Source organism: Tachypleus tridentatus, chromosome 10, assembly GCF_004210375.1.
Source record: "Tachypleus tridentatus isolate NWPU-2018 chromosome 10, ASM421037v1, whole genome shotgun sequence".
In the NCBI taxonomy this organism is placed as follows: Eukaryota; Metazoa; Arthropoda; class Merostomata; order Xiphosura; family Limulidae; genus Tachypleus; species Tachypleus tridentatus.
Window position 1 is genome coordinate 36,510,533 of NC_134834.1, and position 21,222 is coordinate 36,531,754.

Here is a 21,222-nt window from a genome sequence, read left to right on the forward strand (position 1 = left end):
ATTAAGTCAGGAAGACAAGAATTACCTTCGTGAACATTAAGATAAGCACCAACACCGTGACCAGTACCATGTAAGTAGTCAAGGCCTACCTCCCATAGGGCTTTACGAGCTAAAGTGTCTAGCATTTGTCCTAGTGGCAGAACAAAAGAACAGAATTAAACATCTATATGGGGTTTTTCTCACCTATTTTAAATCTAAGATCCAAAACTTATATTTTAATAAAAAGATAAAAACACAAAGCTGAGACTCAATACAAATTACAGAAGTTTATTTGACATTTGATTTACAATGAATATTGCAATTGTTTTAAAATACTAAACAAATTAGAAAACAAAAATCCATACAGTTTTTTACAAATACCTTTTGTTCGATTTGGGAATACAGCAGAAGATAAAGCAATATGTCCTTTCAGAACTCTGGTGAAACACTCCTAAAGATATTTAGATATAAACATCCTTGGACAACAAGGTAATAAGATGAAATAATGTACAAAAATGAAATGAACAAAGTAATGAATGCAGAGAAACAGACACACATAATAACTTCAAAAAGGTAAATTTTAACATTTCAGTACTCTTAGCTGAACCAATACAAAATATAATTTAACAATTTATACAACCAATGCAGAAACAATTACTGTTTTTCAAAATATATCCACAATTAACACATTTGTAGAATTCTGGTATCTTAAAAGCAATACACTGTTAACTAATTTACAAAACTTGTTACACTTATACTTTTGTTTTTATACAAACTATTGATTTTCTATTACAGGTCTCATTTTGTTCATCACAAAGTGTTTACTACACAAATCTTCCTTTATATTAATTCCTACAGGGTACTTTAGACATTCACAGGCACATTAAATCAAAACAGAACCAAATTTTACTGTAGATGAAGAGAATTTTCTGCATAAAACATGTACATGCAATGATTCCTAAAGCCCAAACATAAAGAATTAATACAAACATTATTTAACACTTAATCACAAGTGCAACCAACTTAAAAGGTACATTCCAATAACTAAATTATAGTGGCTTATATTATATTAAGTTCTTTATAGAAATATCTGAACAAAATTGTTACTCACATGACATCTGCTGTAAATTCCATCAAAAACATGTAATAATGTAATAAAAACTAACTTAAGAACTTAGTCTTCTACTAGTACTGAGTTAATCCACAACTTAAAAACAATTTGACTGCATACCTTTTCATACTGAGATGGGCTCCCAAAATGCCAGGTTCTGGTTATGTCAGTTGTTCCATCCCTAGAATGTAAATATAAAGACAAAATTAACATATAATATTTAAATTCAAATGTTCAACACATTTGTTGTTTACCAAATGTAGTAACTCACATGAGGAACAAAATCTACGTTAATTTATGTATCAACAAAGAAAAAAAACTGTTTGTTGTTATTTTAATCAATGCTAGGGATGATACAAGTTAAACAGTAAAGCTAAAAAAATAACTTTTTTCTTTAATATGACCTCAAAATTAACATATCGTGATGTACAAGTGATGAGAGCAAGAAGTGTATGAAGAGTATTAACGATGCTCTTAATTCTCTCAACATTATATATACATAGAGTACATTATTAGTACTAGTCTTTAAGGAATTAGTTTTTATTACAACCAATAAGCTGTTAAAAACAAGATTTATAAAAATAAATAAATGACTAAAATAAAGATTTTGATATTAAATTGAATTTTATTCTATATATTAAATTCAACCTAAATTTGGGGGGAAAGGCATTTTGTAGCAGACCATAACACATTTACGGTTTGCACACTGATACAGTTTAGTTCTTTCTACGCTAAATCTATAGTTTAACTGTCATATGACATAAACCATAATTATTTTCTTGATAATATCATCTACTGATAATTAATCACTACCATATGCATGAAACTGAGTGTTATGTGTGAAGACAGCATCATACAGAAAAAAAACTGGAAGCATCAGATATTATTTTAGCAGCTAGGAATATAATGTATTTCTGAATGGTTCTTACCTTCTTTAACAAGATTAGCTCTTCTCATATAGTGCTGCTCTCTATATGCAAAGTTATATTTAATTACCCATGCCACAAGCCTTCTGCTCCCCAAATCAAATTATTCCACCATGTCTCTCATGTAAATCATCATGTGTTACTTCTCCCTCAGCAGAAGAGTAGCATACTTTTTTGATGCATGTGACTCCCTCTATAAACCTCTACCACACTATCACCTTGAAGTTTGACAGAAAATGTACACACTATGTACATGGTGATTCACATACTCTTTCATGGCTCTGCATACAAACCTTTGGGATGGGGTGTTTCACAAGAGCACTGGATGGTCAATAACCTCTTGATACACATTTCATAAATAGGCCTGTCCCAGATTGCACTACTCATGGATGGCACTGGTAAAGCAGAAGGGGGCAACTGCCATGCCTTGATTGAATAAATCAGTGTGGTTTGCTTTTCAGAACAAGGTTTCATAATCACCTATTGCACTGTCTTTTGGACTCTATAATGCTCTTTTTTCTCCACTTTTTTCCAGTGAAGTATAGAAATCCTTACTACTTAACAGTTTTGAATATCTGTAGGGGGAAAAACCAAATAGAGATGTGAAGATTGATCATGTAGTAAGGAAGAATCTGGTTCACAGGAAATAGGGGTAAGGGAAGAAACATAACACATTCGAGAAACAAAACCCAAAAAGATCATAGTAGGCTTAACTAATTCCTGAAGAGAAACAAGGGAAAGCATGGCAAAAACAAGATGTGGAAATAAGAAATCCAAAGACCTCATCAACCTGAATAAGGCTCAGCATGTTTGGATAAAAGTTTTGCAAGTTTTGAATAGAGAGGTGATCCAAGTAATGTTCAACCTCCATGCAAATAAATGATGACAAATCTTCCCCTGGGTTGACCTCACCTGATACTTCTGATATAGCACTAGTTGCAGGTGTAACCCTGAAGTGGTAAAATTAACTTCAGAATTCATAATCAAGAAGAGTCAACCAAAAATTGAAATTATAAATGATAATGCAACTGTAACAACTAGGATAAAGTGAAAAAAAAAACAGTTTGAATAAACTTGGAAGTAATTTAAATGAAACCACTTTGCAAGCATAATAAAAGTTAAAACTTGAAACAAACAAAGGAACATGTCTGAGCTCAAGCTCTGTCAAATGAAAAGTGACAGTTTGATAGAGATATATATAGGGAATAACACTCATCATGTGAGTATGTCACTCGTCTATTGGAAGAGAAGAGACACATGATGATTTGTATGAGAGAAATGTTAGAATCATTTTATTCTAATATAAGAAAGCAGAAGGCTTGTGGTATGTGTAAAGAAAAATGTTTCCATACTAATGGAGAACTAGATAAGAACAGCTAATCTTGTGAGAGGAGGTAAGCACTGTATTGGAATTAATATTCATGTTTTAGACAAAAAGAAGCAAGAAGTGCAAACTTTGGTTTGTTCTCTTAAAGTTAAGGTTGACTTTTTAGAAAGATGAGGTTTGAGCTGAGCTCAAGCTTTCACTAAGTTATAACTAAGAAAATTATAAAGTGTTTTGAAATAATTAAAATAGTCTGCTTTTAACACCTTATTATACTGGAAATGCAGATACTGAAGAATTATTCATAATACAGATAATACAGAAACAGCAACTGCTAGAGATCCTTCCAGAAATCTGTATGAAATGTCACATCCTCATACTGAATAACAAAAACATTTCATTTTAATCCATTTTGAATGTACTCTTGAACCATGACAAACAGTAACACTAGAAAAACTAAATAGTACAACTTGCATTAACAAAATAAATAAGGGTATGTGCATGTCTGATTTCAGTATATTTAAATGTTGAAGAAGTAAAAATAAATACAACAGCTATTTTTAAAAAATATGTTTAACGATTAATTAAAAACAAGACTATTTGCACATTAATTTTACTAAAATGAAGCCTAATTACTGTATGTCATGCTAAAAACTTAATTATTCACTTGCATTTTCCTACAGTTTACTCATTATAAGCTGTTATCACATTTATTTAAGTATGTATCTCTTAGAGAAAAGGAGAGAACATATATAGCCAAAAGAAAACACATTAAAATTAAACAAAATATGCTGCATTTCTTTTAAAAAAGATTCAAGGGTACAAGCAACAACAAGGGATTATAAAAAGTATCCTAGGTTTTGTAGGTGACTGAAGAAGTATAACCCTCATTGAAGTGGGGATACACCTTCTATCAGTCTTAACATTTAATTTGCTAGTCTCACATAAGAAATAGACACAATCAGACTACAAGATTTGGGTGCTCAAATCCACAATGTCCCACATCTATATCACCCTTCACTGCCTGCAAACAATTTTAGGAAGGTGACTGCTCTCTCAAGTTAAAATAAAAATAAGAAAAAGATAAACATAAAAAATAAGGAAATAAGAACCATCAATTGTAGGTAAGTAATATGAAACTAACCTCTTGAATTTAGCATTTCTGCCCTCAATATTGTTGAGCACTAATTAACACAACATTGAATTATATCAGTATACTAAGAGTACTGTGACTATCATGTTTTTATATGTGGCTCAAGGTGTACATCTGCATAAAGTAGTGTCTTCTTAAATGCCCTTATTTTTCACTAAAAATAATTTAGTAATTTTCAGTAAAATTTCTCTGAATTTTACTTATTTGTATTTATTTAGTACATTTTTGTATTTATTACAAAATAATTTAATAATTTTATATAAAATGTCTTTATTTAATCCATTATCTATTAATTTTTGTATTAGTATTTCAACATTATTAATAAAATACTGCATTTTATTACAAATTTTACAATATCTGAATAACTGCAGAATTATAATGTTTGTAACAGATGGGTATGGTACATTACTATTTAAGGAAGGTAAATCACAAATTAGAACATCAAAATCTTTTCTTTTGTCAAAAATATTTATATTTATATCCTTTTTATCAATTACTTTAATTTCTAAATCTAAATAATATGCTGGATAAATGGTATCAATAACATTATATATTTCAGAATTATTTATGGTAATTAAGTCAGCTACATATCTGCAAGTTAAACATTTCTGGATTTGCATAGTTTTCAACAAATATATTTTCATAATAGTACAAATATAAATTTGCCATACAACTTGAATAGTTAGCTACTATATATATATAAAATAATGAAAACTACTTCCTTAAGCCAATACTATCAAAACAAATTGATTAGCTTGGACAGATGTTCTCAATAAGGAAATAAATATGGTTTGTTTTCTAACACAAATAAGAAAGTGAAAAGTGGAACAAATATTGGTAGAGCATAAAATAAAAAAATATATAACAAAACTTTCACATTCTATAATCAGATAATATTATAACTTGCTCCACACAATACACATGTCAACAGCCCAGGGAGCCATAAGAAACATAATGAAGAAAAGGCTATCTAAAGATATTAGTAATAGTAGTAGTGTTTATGATTAAGTTTTTTTTATTCTCCAAGCCAGAAAACATTTTCTTTTCTCCATGTTTCAAGCTTACACTTTTCCACATTTGTGCTCACACTTAGGTACAATAAAACCTGACTTGAACTCAAATTTCACTAATCATAACAGCTTTATGAAATAAGTATGTATCGATGAAACTGATCATTCTGTAACTTAGCAGTTTTTTTGACACATTTCATAACTCTGCAAGTTGAAATCAAAATTTTCAATAAAAAATATATAAGAGGCACTACTACCTGTATTGACCGCCTGAATCACACAAGTAGAGTTCATCAGCTGATAGCGTCCTATTTGTTTCCTCAGCTGGTCGATAGTGGATAATAGCTGCATTGGGACCAGATGCTGATATCATTTCGAAGCTTGGTCCAACGTAATCAATCTGCTGACTGAAGAAAACTTTTACTTTAAACTATCATACATTAAAACAAAAAACGAAAAAAAAACTGAAATTTGAAGACTCATAACAAGCAGGTTTTATTTGCCACATGTATTCATCATATTTTAAAGGCTTACATTAAGTAAATAATTAGTCCAGGATAATAATACAAAAATTATTTAAATTTTAATGATTCAAAAAATAGAAAACTACCACTTTGTTACTGAAGAATAGTATATTTTAGTTATGAATAAATATGATGTTTTACAATATTTCTACTGAAAGATTCCAATACACAAAATTCAACTGATATCAAAGCTAACATTTTCTAAAGCCAAAAATGTATTGCCAATAATACTGAGCTCTGCTGATACTATAGCTATATCTCCATCTTCAGGGTTTCCACTCTTTGCTCATCCAAACACTGAGAATGCTTGCTCCAGTATTTATACCTCACTCAAATGCCCTAAGCAAATTCTAATTAGCAAAGATTTTTCTACCAACTTCAATATGTCCTCTATTTAGGTACTGTATATATGCACCTCATTCAGATAATGTAATAAATTAGTCTAAACATAAACCATCTTTCAGTGAGAAAGTTGGGAGAGAGAGAGATTCAACAGAGTTAAATATTGTGGACAATACATTATCAGTTTAGGAAAACATTAACTTCTAAAACATACTTACTGACCATTAACACTACAGCTAGAATCGCACATTGAGAAGGTGGAGGGACTGATGTAGGCATGACCCATATAGAAAGCAGCTGTATAGAACAAGAGTGTACCAACATAAAAAACGTTCTTCACCTGGAACTGGAACTATATCAAAGGTGGAATAGAACATGCATAAACATCAGTATATGCCAGCCCGAACTAAACAGCCAAGGTTCCACAACTTGAGACTAAAGATATGGGTTCATTGTACTTCTATCCCATGTTGATGACTAAGGTTATTGGACTACAAGTGTATACATACTTTTGATTGAATCCCAACCTGTTGCCATAGAGCGATGCATTCCACACCACCAAAATTACAGTAAGAATGTAAAATGTAACAGTATTTTACAAAACACTGGTCCACTAGAATAAAGCAAAGACATTACTTTTTAAGTGCCAATATTATGCTAGTGGATAGGGAAACATTGTACTTCTATCCCATGTTGATGACTAAGGTTATTGAACTACAAGTGTATACATACTTTTGATTGAATCCCAACCTGTTGCCATAGAGCGATGCATTCCACACCACCAAAATTACAGTAAGAATGTAAATCACACCTAAGTGGACAAACTTCCTCCTCTGCCTGAAGAAATACAAAAGATAACAACCTAAACTCAAAATGACAGGATTGTGTATGTTGCACTCAACCAAAGGAAGAGAATTATGAACATTCATCCTCACTCAACAACCAATTGGATAAGGGGCATTTTTCTTATCCCTTGAATTACTGAACTTTGGTCCAACAAAAGACTTAGAATGGGACCACTTTATGTTCATAATTATGAAGAGATAGTGGACCACCTTCTATGAACAATATACAAAATTGATACTGATTAAAGAGAAGGGCAATGAGCTACTCAACCGAATAACATAATGTCAAATCTAAACTGGAATTATAAGTAGGCTCCCATGGAGGCTGGTGCTACTCTTACTGGCATCTGAGAAACACATACAAGGACCTGAGTAGGAAGGCCTCCAACTTTGCCCTCTCCTGCAGAGTGAAGAAACACAATCAAACACTCTGGAGGAAAGCTGATGTCCATCACCCTAGCAAATGGAAACTAGGAATGGTAAGAACTCCCAAGCTCCACTAATAGATGCTGCGGAAGTAAAATGCACTGGGAAGTTCTGAGGAATAGTTCAATAGGTAAACCAAGTTCCTTACAATTTTAAAAGCAAACTGATCATTATTTATTCAACCTGAAGTGGGCAGGATTACCTCTAGCTTTACTCATGACTGTTCATGAGTGCAAGTCCATAATAAGGTAATCCCATGATGGTCTTATGAAATATCCCATTTTGACAGAGCCTGTTGCAACCTGTAGTCATTATAATGAAAGTTGTTGTTAATGCACACCTGCTTGGGCAACACTTGCCACAGAGTGGAATCCAGTGAAAAATAAAGGGACCCTAAAAATAAGAGTTCAGGATTAAAGTCTAACAGGTTTGGTCAAAATAACTACATGGGACAGTAAAAAACTGTTGGGAAAAGAAATTGCTAGATAATGTAAGTAATGAGATAAAAAAGCCTGCATAATGTCTTCTAGATGATAATTAAACTGGGCAGCTAATAAGACAGAGATATGACAAATCTGTTGAGATGTTCAACGTGCAAAAGATTCCTCTCCTGTGATAATAATCCATTATACGCCACATATATCAATTTTCGAAGCTGCCTAGTGAAGGAAGTAGGAGATAAGTAATGGAAAATAAAAGGATCCCAATGAATGAGCAATTGGTTCCTAGTACCTTGAGATGAGTTAGTATGAATTACATAACACTTGAAGGCCCTAACAGGATATAACAAATGATCAAGATCAGAACATAAAGGTGAGAAACAGCTGACATATGGATTGGTAAGAACGATCTTTCTCCTTCTCTGGCTGCCAGAGTTTTGGGAAGAAAACACCGATCAAGGTGAAGCAGGACAAATGTGGAATGCTAATGAGTCCTATGCAGATGGTTACAAACAACTCACACCAGCCATGTCCATAGGCCCTCAACAACAAGAACATAATTTAAAATAATGGTGAAACAAAGAATTAATATTTAAAAATGTTGTTTGAGTTGAAGAATATGAAAGAATTTTAGTAGACTATATAGAATAACTGAAAATAGTGAATATGGATGCCTTATATAAATCTACCATTAATGAAGCAAGACCCTTCTGAAATACCCAAGTTAGAAAATAGGATATGATACATACTTTAGGATATAGAGATTTTAAATTCCTTTTAATACACCACTGATGATAAATATTCCATTTCTGTTGATAAATTATTGTGGTAGGCCTACTGAAAGGTTTACTTAAATACAGAGAAACCTCGGAAGTTAAACCCTTACGTTAGGCAAAGGACTGCATAACTTCCAAGCATAATGACTGAATTTCCAGACAGCTGGGTGGAGAATTTTGATCGAGATTGTCTCAACAGAGACTTTCAATGTGGAAGAGGTAGAGGTGGACATTCTTGTAGATAGTAAAGAAGTGGAAACCACACTTGAGCTGACCGATAAGATGCAACCAAGAGAACCCGGGACAATACCCAAATTGGGGGAAAGGTATATAGATGTAAACCTGTCTAATCCTGACTGAACACATCTACTGACAATGCTTGAGGATATGGTAACAGAGACCAAACCAAATGCAGTTGAGATTTCCAATGAATTGCAAAAACACTGACTGCTGAAACCCCTAAATGAGAGCACATCCACTGAAAACCCCCGAGATATAACATTAATTTTGTCAGAAGAATCTAACTGAATACAAAAAAGTAATCTGAAATTAAATTCATTACTGCTGGACATTCTAAAAGACTGATATGATTGGAATGAGTCCAGTAGAGAAGATACAAGGTATAAAAACAAAGGTCTTGAGAATGTGTGCCTCCTTGATGAGAAATCTGAAATACCACCATGGAATTCTTGAAATGTTTCATGACAAATTTTCCCCTCAAGAAAGACAGACTTTGAACCATTGCCTGATGCACTGAAAGAAGTTCAAGAACACTGATAGGGAGGGTAGACTTGTCTTCTGATCAAGAACCCTAGAACTCTTGATTTTAAGATAAACTCCCCATCACTGAAAAGATTGTGTATGTAAACAGATGGATTTCAAAACGAGGTGACCTCAATTGCAGTGATCACCATTTGCAATAAACAATGTTGCTCCTGAGTAATGAGACAAGATATCCAAAGGATCACAAAGCATAAATCCATTGTTCATGTAGTGACCAGTGAAAGAACCTCATGTATTCATCCCAGAGGAATAAGAGGCTTGAGGGATGCCCACATCCTCAAAAGAGAAAAAACCGTCCACACAGAAGGAAGAAGAAGTAAAATCCTGGCAGCTCTTGCCATAGCTTAAAACACAATAGAGGTTGATTGACGATAACTTGGGTAAGTATTGAAAAATACCCACATGGACAAGATATTGCATCACTGACAAAATAGATTTCTCGAATCTGATAAGGAAGCCCACTTCTCTGGCTTCTGAAAGAAGAATTTTAGAGTGATGTTCTACTAACTGAAAGAATGGAGCCAGTTGTTCATATAATAATGTGTGCAAAGGTCCAAGGAATGCACAGGTGACAATAAAAAGTCTGAACATCTCTTCAGGGGATACAAAGTTCTGATGCAAGAGCAGAAGAAAGAGCCCAGAACTGTAGCATCTGACCCTTGTGCACAAACATGAGAAATCTCCAGGAAGATTCTGTTATAGGGTTATGAAGATAAGTGTTAAGAGCATTGAACTTGGTCATCCAGACCCCGGGTGCAAAGTACGAGGGCTGTTCAAAAAATACGCGGACTGACGTCATAAAACAAAATGTACTTTATTTAGAAGTTACAGGTCTGGGACCCCTTCAAAGTACTCTCCTCCCCAACGCACACACTTATCCCAAAGGTGTTTTCACTTGTTGAAGCAGTCCTGGTACGCTTCTTTTGTAATGTCCTCTAGCTCCTTCGTCGCATTTGCCTTAATCTCGGGAATCGTCTCAAATCTTCTTCCTTTCAAGGGTCTTTTGAGTTTGGGGAACAAGAAAAAATAGCAAGGAGCAAGGTCAGGTGAGTAGGGGGGTGGGGAAAAACAGTGATCAAGTGTTTGGCCAAAAACTCATGAGTTCTGAGGCACAAATTTCGCAGCAACGCAGTGTATCTTCAATTTTTCGGTTAAAATCTCGTAACAAGATCCAACTGATATCCCACACTCTTCAGCAAGCTCCCTGACAGTCAGACGTCGATTTGCCCGCAACAGGATGTTGATTTTCTCGACGTGTGGGTCGTCAGTTGACGTGGAAGGACGTCCAGGACGCTCCTCATCTTCAATGAACTGTTGACCATCCTTAAAACGTTCATGCCACTTGAAACATGCCGTACGCTTTATAGCAACATCACCGTAAGCCGTGTTAAGCATAGCAAAAGTTTCAGTTGCAGACTTTCCAAGTTTAACACAAAATTTCACAGCAAGTCGTTGCTCCTTCAGGTCATTCATTCTGAAATCCGCCAAACGAAAAAATCGCACTTCACTTAAAACCGCGTAGCTAATACACAAATGAAGACATCTGCGATCGGAAAATGGCGTCGTAATCAGCTGATCTGTGCGAACCTAGCGGATTCCCCTGGAACCAACTGGAGCTGCGCAATTCAAACAGTTCGCGTATTTTTTTAACAGACCTCGTACCATTGTAGGTTGAGAAAAGATTCCATTGTGAAGCAGAAGGATCTAAAACATGGTTAAGACAGATCACTGATTGGATGCCAATCTTTTGTCTTCTTTTGCACTACAAATAAATTGAAATAAAATTCCAGAAGAATGGAACGACTCTCAATAGTGGTTTTTTTGACTAACAATGATGATAAAGAATATAAAACAATATGTATCAATTCAGGATTGGAATGCCACTGAAATTCCAGCAAATAACATGGGACAGAGAAAAGGACTTTCCTGTAACTCTGAGGACAGAAGATAGAAAACAAACCTTTTCTAACCAAGTACCTCTACCCAATAAATCTTAACAACAAACCAGCTAAGAAATCAATGAAAGAAAAGAAGAAGATAATCCACTGAGGGGAACATTGATAAGCTTCAGACAAAAGTTGGATCAAAGATAAATAACTCAGGAGAGTTATGCGAGTACGATGAATCAAAGAAAACTGTGATTTGTTTAAAATGATCACAGGTTCCAATCTAGAACTGCACAGGTCAAAAAGGGGTCCCATTCACTCAGAATATAAACAGACTCCCTCCTGGCAATGATAAACCAAAGAATGTTGATCTGATAAACTGGGACAAGACACAGCTACTTTATCTTGTAACTGAGTGACAAATCTCTCAGCATGATCAACAGCATCAACAGGAGAAGGGAAAACCAAGTAATTATTTGTTATCCTTTTTGCTAACAAGGATGAAGTTGCATGCAATAGGAAAGACCTGAAAAAGTCCACAAACCTGAATAACCAATTGAATAAAAGGGTCTAGAGGTGATCAAAATGATCTGCTGAGACTGATGTACTAAAAGGAGCCAGAAAAAGCAAGTCCAAATTCTCATCATTCGTTCCTGGGTCCCTTGGAAAATCTATCTCAAAACCCTTGTATTATGTTCATTCCAATTCTACAGGGTTTTTGTTCATTTTTAAGTTACTTGTACTTGTATGAGCATTATCTTTATATGGGTCCATTTAATCATGCATGATAGTGTTAATTAAAAGTATGAAATTACACTTCAACTTTTATAAGCAAAACTTTTATTTCTTGCTTATGATCTTTGCATTTAAATGTAATTATACAAACACTAATTTTATGTTAAGTTAAAACTGAGACATTAACAACAGAAAAAGCTTCATGCAAATGTCAATCTTTGGAAATTATCATAATAATTATTTACGTTTCTTGAAAAAGGTAGTTATTTCAATATTGAAATACCAAAAGTACAAATAAAAGATATATTTTAATTAACTTAAAATCTTTCACTTTAAAAATATTATGAAAATATTAATTACAGATCTAAATAAGGTTACGTCTATTTTACAATATTTCATGCTTACACTTTTAATTTCATCAAATACACACAAGATTTAATAAAATAAGTTTGTCATTAGGTTTCTATGTAGTTATACTATGCAATAAGCTTCTTATATTACATGTATACATCTTTCTTTCAATACTTCTTTGTTATTTCTTTTTTATCTTAATGCACCAATTTAACTATGTAATGCTGACAGAGTAGAAATGTAACATAGTAAAAACATTATTAATGTAATTTTCATTAGATCATTGGACTGGAAAAATTATTCATTTCACAGAATATACCTCGCCTAAGAGATCAATTAATTTACACTGCTGTTACCTAACAGTAGATAAAAATAAACATTCTTTTAAACAAAATTGCATGGGGTTAATCTGATTGACCAACCCCATACTGTAGAAGGAATGTTGCCTTAGGGTTCTATAATCAAATAGCTGAATTTGAACACCACTATTATAATGCATTTTTGGCTCAATGTGTGAAGAAGCTTCTCTACTGAGTTGTTGTTGCTCACATGATACATCCAGGTAAAATAAGACTTATTCACAGATGTATGTAGAGTGTTGCTTAAAACTGATATATATTTGAAAATTCAAGAATCTTAAAATATAGTATTTGTTGCAACAAAACATAGAAAGCAACTTGATTTAAGTGAAGTCAAGATGCAATGACCTGATACTAACCGAACTAGTTCATATTAAATTGCATTTTTACATATCACTAGTTATTGATGCTGGAAGGTAAAATGTACATTTTTTTTTCCAGGTACCAACAATTTTTTTAGATCTTTTAATATTTCTACTGATTAGAAACTATTAACAATAACAAAACTGTATGTTCAAGTCATAAACAACAGTTTAATTAGCAGCAACATTCCTGTAAGTTAAAACATAAGTGCAAAAATAACTTTCATTCATGTAGTACAAATATTGAGTAAAGAACAATTTACTCTAAATTATGTGAAAGGTTTCATTCAGTTAGGCTCCACATTTTTTGTAAGACACTAAAATCCTTAATATACTCTTTTCAATAAAGCATGACTAACCTTCTGAATTTCTCAAGTTTTTGAGCAGCCGAAAGTTCTGTTACTTGTCCACTAGGTATTTCTTCTTCTAACCATGCAAAAAATTCACAAATAGCTACTGCATCTTTTATCTATTTTAATAAAACAGAAATTTAAATTCCAGTCAGATTTTTCCTATTCAAAATGGTTTTTAATAAATATTTCAAACATATCAATATATCTTGTTAAACACTTTTATAATAAACATTTTCTTTAGTCATATCTATTATACTGAAATATTTAAAGCTTTAGTGACAAGTCACCTTAAAGAGCTTTTTTATTTCTAATATTATACTTTAACACTCCTACGAAAAGATGTTTCTAGTCCTGATTTCTCCAAGCCCGTTCCCCTGGCTGTGGTTTCGCTAGATAGTAGATAGAGACAGTGGGAATTTCGTTAATCCATTCATTAATGGAAATTTCATTTAAATACAAAATTATTAGCCTAATATTAATAACCTTTCAAGTTGCTCTGGGGCCTATTAGGCCCCACTTTTCGTAGGAGTGTTAAAATTTACTGCATTCAATTTTTTCTTTTATAACTAGGTAGAATGAAAAACATACATATGAAAATATTTAGAAAACCTTAATCTCCCTGCAATATGTATGAAACAAAGTCATTCTATACAAGAAGCAGCTGGAAAAATTTGCATAAAACTTTTCAAAAAACTATTTTCTGTAAAAATATAACTTAATACTATATTCAGTATTTCTATGAATTCTTAACTTTAGAAATATTATTGTACACTGCAATTTCTCACTAGGACAACTGACAAACTATTTTTCTATCCAAAATATATTTTTATTTTCCAAAATAGAAATTAGACTTAAAAAATAAATACATTTATAGTACTTTCACTGTTTATTATAATTAGTAATAAAATCAAACAGAAATCCTACATCATTACAAGCAGCTCAATAAGGTTACAACCCAATGGTTTCAAAGCAAATATCTTTATTTCTAGTAATAAGTGATATAAAAATAAACATTTCACACTTTGTAGTAAAAAAAATTAAAGTTATAAATGTATTTAGAAAAAAAATTACAAAGTGTAAATGTAAATTTATATTTAAAAGTTTGAAAATTGAATGTTTATATTCAAAGTTGTAAATGTTACCACTCATACAATCATAGCTCTTGTATTTTCAGTTATTTTGGTTATCAATGATATGAAAAACATCTTTCTCATGAGTATCATAATGCATAAACAACAAAAATCAATTCTGTACCAAGCATAGAAGAGCTGCAGATGTTCTAAGCCAGTGGTTCCCAACCTTTTTGATGCCCTGCACCCTAAAAAATTTTTAATATGTTCTTGCACCCTTCACAGTAATTATTTATTTAAGAATAAAGGTGAAGGTGGCCAAACAAATTATTATTATTAGTTTTATGATATATAAACAAAAACAAAACATTTGGAAAAGAAAAAATATTACAACAAACTAAAAGTTGCATAAACCCTACATGGCCTACAAAAAAATACATTTTCATCCACACATGAAATGAATCTTTGAATTTGAAATGTTCATCAGCCAAATTAAATTTAATGACTCTTTTGTTCCTGTTTATTTCTTACGAGTTTTTCAAAGCGTGGCACTTTGTTGCTGATAGTAATCCGCAAGTCTGCCTGTGCACCCAAGCGATTTCTAGATTTTTTCTTGATTGACAAAAGGGCACTAAATCCAAACTCGCGTAAGTATGTCGTCGCAAATGGGATGAGCACATTTAGTGCTTTTTCACAAAGTCTTGGAAACATGTCTATTGCTAAACACCAATATTGTTCCAAAGTTTTGCTTTCAAACTGCATTTCAAGAACTCGATTTGTGCGCAGTTCAATAACATCTTCCTTCACTTCTTCATCATCCAACATATTATTCAAATTGAAGCAGTATGGATTCATAATCCATTCTTCAAAAGTTTCCAGTTCTCCTCCAAAATATCCATCAAATGACTTTGATAGTATTTCCAAATGATACACAATTTCTTCACACACACATGGAATTAGGGACTCGTCCTCACCAACCATTTCTTCGAGTGAAGGAAAATTGGAAATATTCCCTCTTTTAATTCATTGACGCCAAAGGTGCAACTTTTCTTTAAAGACATTTAACTTTATGCAGCATTTCAATATGTTTATGTTTTTCCCTTGAAAAGATACACTCAGGTCATTCATACGAGTGAAAATATCACTCAAATAGGCTAGCATTTGGTTGAATTCTTGTGATTCTATTTCTCTGGGCAGATCATAGTCACGTTCCTTCAGGAAAGTTTTGACTTCTTCTCGCAGTTCAAAGAAGCATGTTAAAGCTCTCCCATGTGACAGCCAGTGGACTTCTGTGTGGAAAAGCAAAACTGAATGCTCACTTTCAAAATCTTCACAAAGCGACTTGAAGAGGCGGTGGTTCAGAGCACAACCCCTAATCTAGTTGATGGTCTTCACAGAAGTGTCAAGGACCTTTTTCAACTTTGGAGGCAATGTTTTTGATGCCAAAGCATGTCGATGAAGAAAACAGTGAGTACCTTGCAAGTGCAGAATCTCTTGTTTCATCAGTGCAAAAAATCCTGATTTATTTCCTTGCATAGCAGGGGCACCATAGGTACACACAGAACCAATAATTTGGATATATAAATCATATTTTGCAAAGAAGTCTTTCACACACTGGAAGACATCTTTCCCTTTTGTGGTTGTTTTCAGATCTTCACAGAACAGGAAATCTTCCATTATGGCACCATAATGGACATACCTCACTAGTGCGATGAGCTGACTGCAATTTGCAACATCAGTTGTTTCGTCCAATTAGAGAGAGATTTTCAAGGGAGTAGCCCTCTGCAATAACTTGGTCCAAAATGTCCGAACTCAAATCACCAATTCGGTTTTGAATAACATTATTTGATAACGGCACTAATTTAAGCTTGTTTGAGGCTTCCTTTCCCAGAACAATTGTTGCTATTTCTAATGCACACGGTTTTATCACCTCTTCTGCAATTGTATGGGGCTTCTTCGATTTGGCTACTTTATACAACACGTGGTATGAAGTCATCAGCAATGGTTTGTCAGCAGATATAAAACCTAATTTTGGAAGGGTTGCTCGAGAATCAAAACGGGCCCTTCTACCTTTCAATGATTCAACATCATGGCCTGCAACAGTTGCTCCACCATACCAGTTGTTGAAGTGTTCCTGCAGCTTAGATGGCTTCAAATTTGCGTTTGAAAGGACAGCGTCACAAAGCATGCACTGGGGTTTTTGCAGATCCTCAGTTGTTCCGATGCAAGTGAAACCAAACTTCACATAATCATCATTCCATTTCCTCAACATAATGAAGTTTTTTTGCACAAACACAGAATCAACAATGCAGTGAATACCATAGCATCACACATGGGTTTATATATTCTGCGAAACTTTCTAGAACATTCTCGAATATACGTCACATGACGTCATCGATTAATTCTGGATACTTCTGGAAGTTTCTCGAGTCACGATCACATGAATACATAACATAAATAAATAACAGACACTTTAAAATGGTGTTCACAAAAGTAACCTAATTATTTGTGCCGAGTATTTAGGTCACATTTACATTTCATGTGTTGTTTGTTTACAGTTATACATTAAGATTTCGGTCTGCGACGGTGACAGTAGAAATGATAGTTTATCGTAACAAGGTAAAAAACTACGTCTGTAACAAGAAAAATAAGAAATAAAAATCGAACGTTATTTTTGAATATATATATATATATCTGACAGTACCCTTAATATAAACAACAAAAAAAACCAAAAAAACTGAAATGTTACCTCGCACCCCCTGGAACACTATCTCGCATCCCTGTTTGGGAACCACTGTTCTAAGCAATACTAACTTTCAAGAAAAGAAAAATCTTTAAAGCCACATTATTAAAATGTCTAAAAAAGCCAAGGCACAGAACATTAACCATAGATGTCCAAAATTACTAACAATGACAAATAATCTTATTACTTTTGCAATAATAAACACATCACAACCAAATTCAATGACAGTGGGAATGAAACCCCAGACACTGAAATCACTGGGAATTCCCTACCCCTACACACCTTTTGATAATTTAGTTTTCTGTTTAACAAGAAAGAAACATAAAGTCAACATTTCAATTATTTGGGTAGCTAGAATTAATGGAAACAGTAACTAATCAGGAACCCTAATTTTCATTAGTTGATTAATTTTGTAGTAACTGTTGTAATCATAATTTTGATTAATTAATAGCTGAAAGAACTGAAAGTAGTAGTAATAAGAAACACTAATCTCAATTAATTAATTATTTTAATGACATTAAATAAATAGTTTAGGAGATGTTAATAATGTAACTACTGCTCATAGGTAATGATTACATCACCAAACTCTATATGAATATTTATTTTTATTACTCATTCTGTAAGACAGAGAAACATGTTACCATATTTCTAATATGCATTCACCAACTTATTCAATATATACGTCACATTATATTATTGTTTTCCAATGACAGGAGATTAATTTGTTGACACTTTATATTATCTCCTTGCTGCATGTTTTTCAGTTCTTATTTGGAAATAGTATCTGCTTCCCATTTAACAGTCTCTCATGAAGATTGTAGTTGAAATTATGTAACTCTTTTTACCGACATTACATCCAATTCTTAACACATTCAAAAATATAACGTCATGAAAAGCTGATATTTTAACATATTTTTCTAAACTATTTAAATTAATTTCCAAACATGAGCAGGATGCAGAACTTAATATTTATATTTCCTTTAGGAATACAACTGTATTATTTAAATCTTTGCAGAATCACTAACCAAGTTTGTAAAGTTAAGTACCAGGCAAAACTCCCAGTGGACAGGCACTGACCACTCGGGTGAAGGCTGAATACTCTCTGCAGGAGGTAAAAAGGGATTTCCTTTATGGATGAGATCAAGTAGCCTTTTGGCTGTTTTCTGTCCCAATGATTCCCTACTTTTAGCTTTTCCTGGCAAAACTATGTGGCACTTCATTTTTCAATAGCCACATTCCTTTTCTATGTTACTGAAGACCTCCCACATTTGCTGTTTATGCTTTACTAGCAGAGGATGTCAAAATAAAGACTTTCATTCTTGTCAGCTTCCTTATTTAGCTACACCACTCCATGTCCTGGTACATATACCCAGAAAATGTTCTTACCATGCAGTTACTTTCTTCTATCTGTCTGGAATCCAATCACTCGAAATATTATGCAGTATTGGATGAGTTAGTCATGAAAAATTTGTTTGTGACACTGTCTATTGGTAGTTCATTACTTTCAGCAATACAAAAGAGAACTTATATATGTAAAAACAGCTCATTTGGGTTGAGAAACTATTTTACTTAGAGGAGTGAACAATGTTTCGACCTTCTTCAGTCATCGTCAGGTTCACAAAGAAACAGGTAACTGACCGGAAGCTGACCACATGTTTGAAAGTGGTTGTGTAACTGAGTGTCAGAATATAGAGGGTGGTGTTAGATGTTTGAATACATAATTTTATATTATTTATTTTATTATTTTTAATATAGGTATAAAGGTGTTCCTTTGTATTGGTTTATTTTGGGTTTAAGTTGTTGTATAAGTAAGGCTTCTTTAATTTTGTGTTTATGTTTGTTTCTTTATTTAGTAGTTGAGTGTTTTCTATGGTTATGTTGTGTTTATTTGACTTGCAGTGTTCGAAAACATTGTGAAAGTGACTTATGTTGTTCGCTCCTCTACATAAAATATTTTCTCAACCCAAATGAGCCATTTTTACATATATATTTCTCTACAAGTGGGTTTTCTCGACATCACTGAAAAGAGAACATGTTTTTATGACTTCCACTGTTGTGCTGCTTGCAAGAAACTTGAATGTTATACTAGCCTCAATGGCATCATTTTTTTCCTTTTTTTTATGAATAAGCAAATCAAATTATCAATACTGACAAGCTATAATATAAAATAAGAACCTTCAGTCTTTTATATTTATTGAAATATGACTACATTTAGAAAATCAAACACAGTATCCCCAATCACCTCTTCCATTCAGGAAATGCTGATGTACAACTGATTCATTCTATCGTACATTTATAACAAAGCAAAAAAACTCCCCTACACTGTTTTCTTCCATTCAAGGTATCTATTTCTTAAGAATAACCTTTATGTACCAAATTTTGGAAGGAAGGGGTAAGAAAAAGTGTTTTGTGACAAACAATATTTTTTTGACCAAAATAAAAATTAATTACTGATAAATTACAGTGGAATTCTGTGATACTAGCAGAGTAACTTAAAATTGTTGTGCTTTAAAAAAGCATATATAAAATCCAAAAAGTTATTTTATTTTGTATCCTCCAAGTGCAAAACTTGGCATAAGTAGTAAATATCACTGTTTTCACATTTCTTTATTTACTGTTCTGTGTTTTAAGTAAAATAACTGAAATTAAAATTTTATTTGTAAAGAGTAATACTATATTATATGTATGTCATGTATTATAACCAAAATGTAACAGTATTTTACAAAACACTGGTCCACTAGAATAAAGCAAAGACATTACTTTTTAAGTGCCAATATTATGCTAGTGGATAGGGAAACATGAGATGTACATTATATGTAACTGCAACTTCTGTAATGTTAGTCAGGCATAACTGAATATCAAGCAAGTACAAATAAAAAATAGATGTATTATATTATGAAATTTAAGCTACTTAGCATACACATTTGTGATTTTATGTTATGATTTATAGCCATTCTGGAAAAAAAAATCTTTAAACCTTACTTCCAAATTTTATATAGTAGTTACAAGGTCAGTGAATTTAACAAAACCTGTATAAAGACAAGATACAGTTTTTCATTTAATATTCATCTCAATCTTATTCAAAAACTACAGAGATTTAGCAAATGGACAATTTTCTGATGGATAAAGGTATTTTTAATCTTAACAACAAAATTATTTTGCATGTTGGATAGTTAACATTTGAAAAGAAAAAAATGCATGAACAAATCATTACTTAAAAATTTTTAAAGTTAACAAAAAAAACTTATATTTTGTGTACAAAAACCTTGCTGTATTTAATGATTATCTGCCAAATTTTATGAAGATACACATACTGTATTAAAAGTTACAGTATGAAAACTATAAAAAGCATAAAATGGTTATAAGGTCAATCCATAAGACTGAGATTAGAGTGAAATGATTAACAGGAACAAAATAAACTCTAAAACCAGATCCCAATAGAATCAGGACCAATACCATCACTCATAAAGCAAAAACTATGGTAATAAAAGAGTTTTCAGTAACCCCCTCTGCCACAAAGAAAACCACTAATACTACAACAAAGCAGGGTATCTTTGCTGGTATCGCTACCAAGATAATATATATATATATAAGGTCTAAATGTGATGAAGTTAGACAAGATTTCAGTTGTACCTTGACATAAGTGGTTGTTTGCAAAGAGTAAAATAGTCAAAGAAACTTGAAGCATACCAGCTTTACTCTACTCATACCTGTTAAGTCTCCA

At 32.7% G+C, this 21,222-nt stretch overlaps 1 protein-coding gene across 11 annotated transcripts in view; it reads right to left on the minus strand.

Annotated features, from left to right (window-relative positions):
- Nucleotides 1–21,222, minus strand: part of LOC143229060 (xaa-Pro aminopeptidase 1-like) — a 100,996-nt gene that overhangs the window by 28,814 nt on the left and 50,960 nt on the right. For all 11 annotated transcript variants that reach the window (XM_076460788.1, XM_076460786.1, XM_076460794.1 and 8 more), the window contains 5 exons: nt 13,692–13,801; nt 5,761–5,910; nt 1,211–1,271; nt 361–430; nt 26–130 (listed from right to left, as the gene is read on the minus strand). In XM_076460788.1, the coding sequence (XP_076316903.1) occupies nt 26–130; nt 361–430; nt 1,211–1,271; nt 5,761–5,910; nt 13,692–13,801 (496 nt within the window). The remainder of the gene's footprint in view (nt 1–25; nt 131–360; nt 431–1,210; nt 1,272–5,760; nt 5,911–13,691; nt 13,802–21,222) is intronic.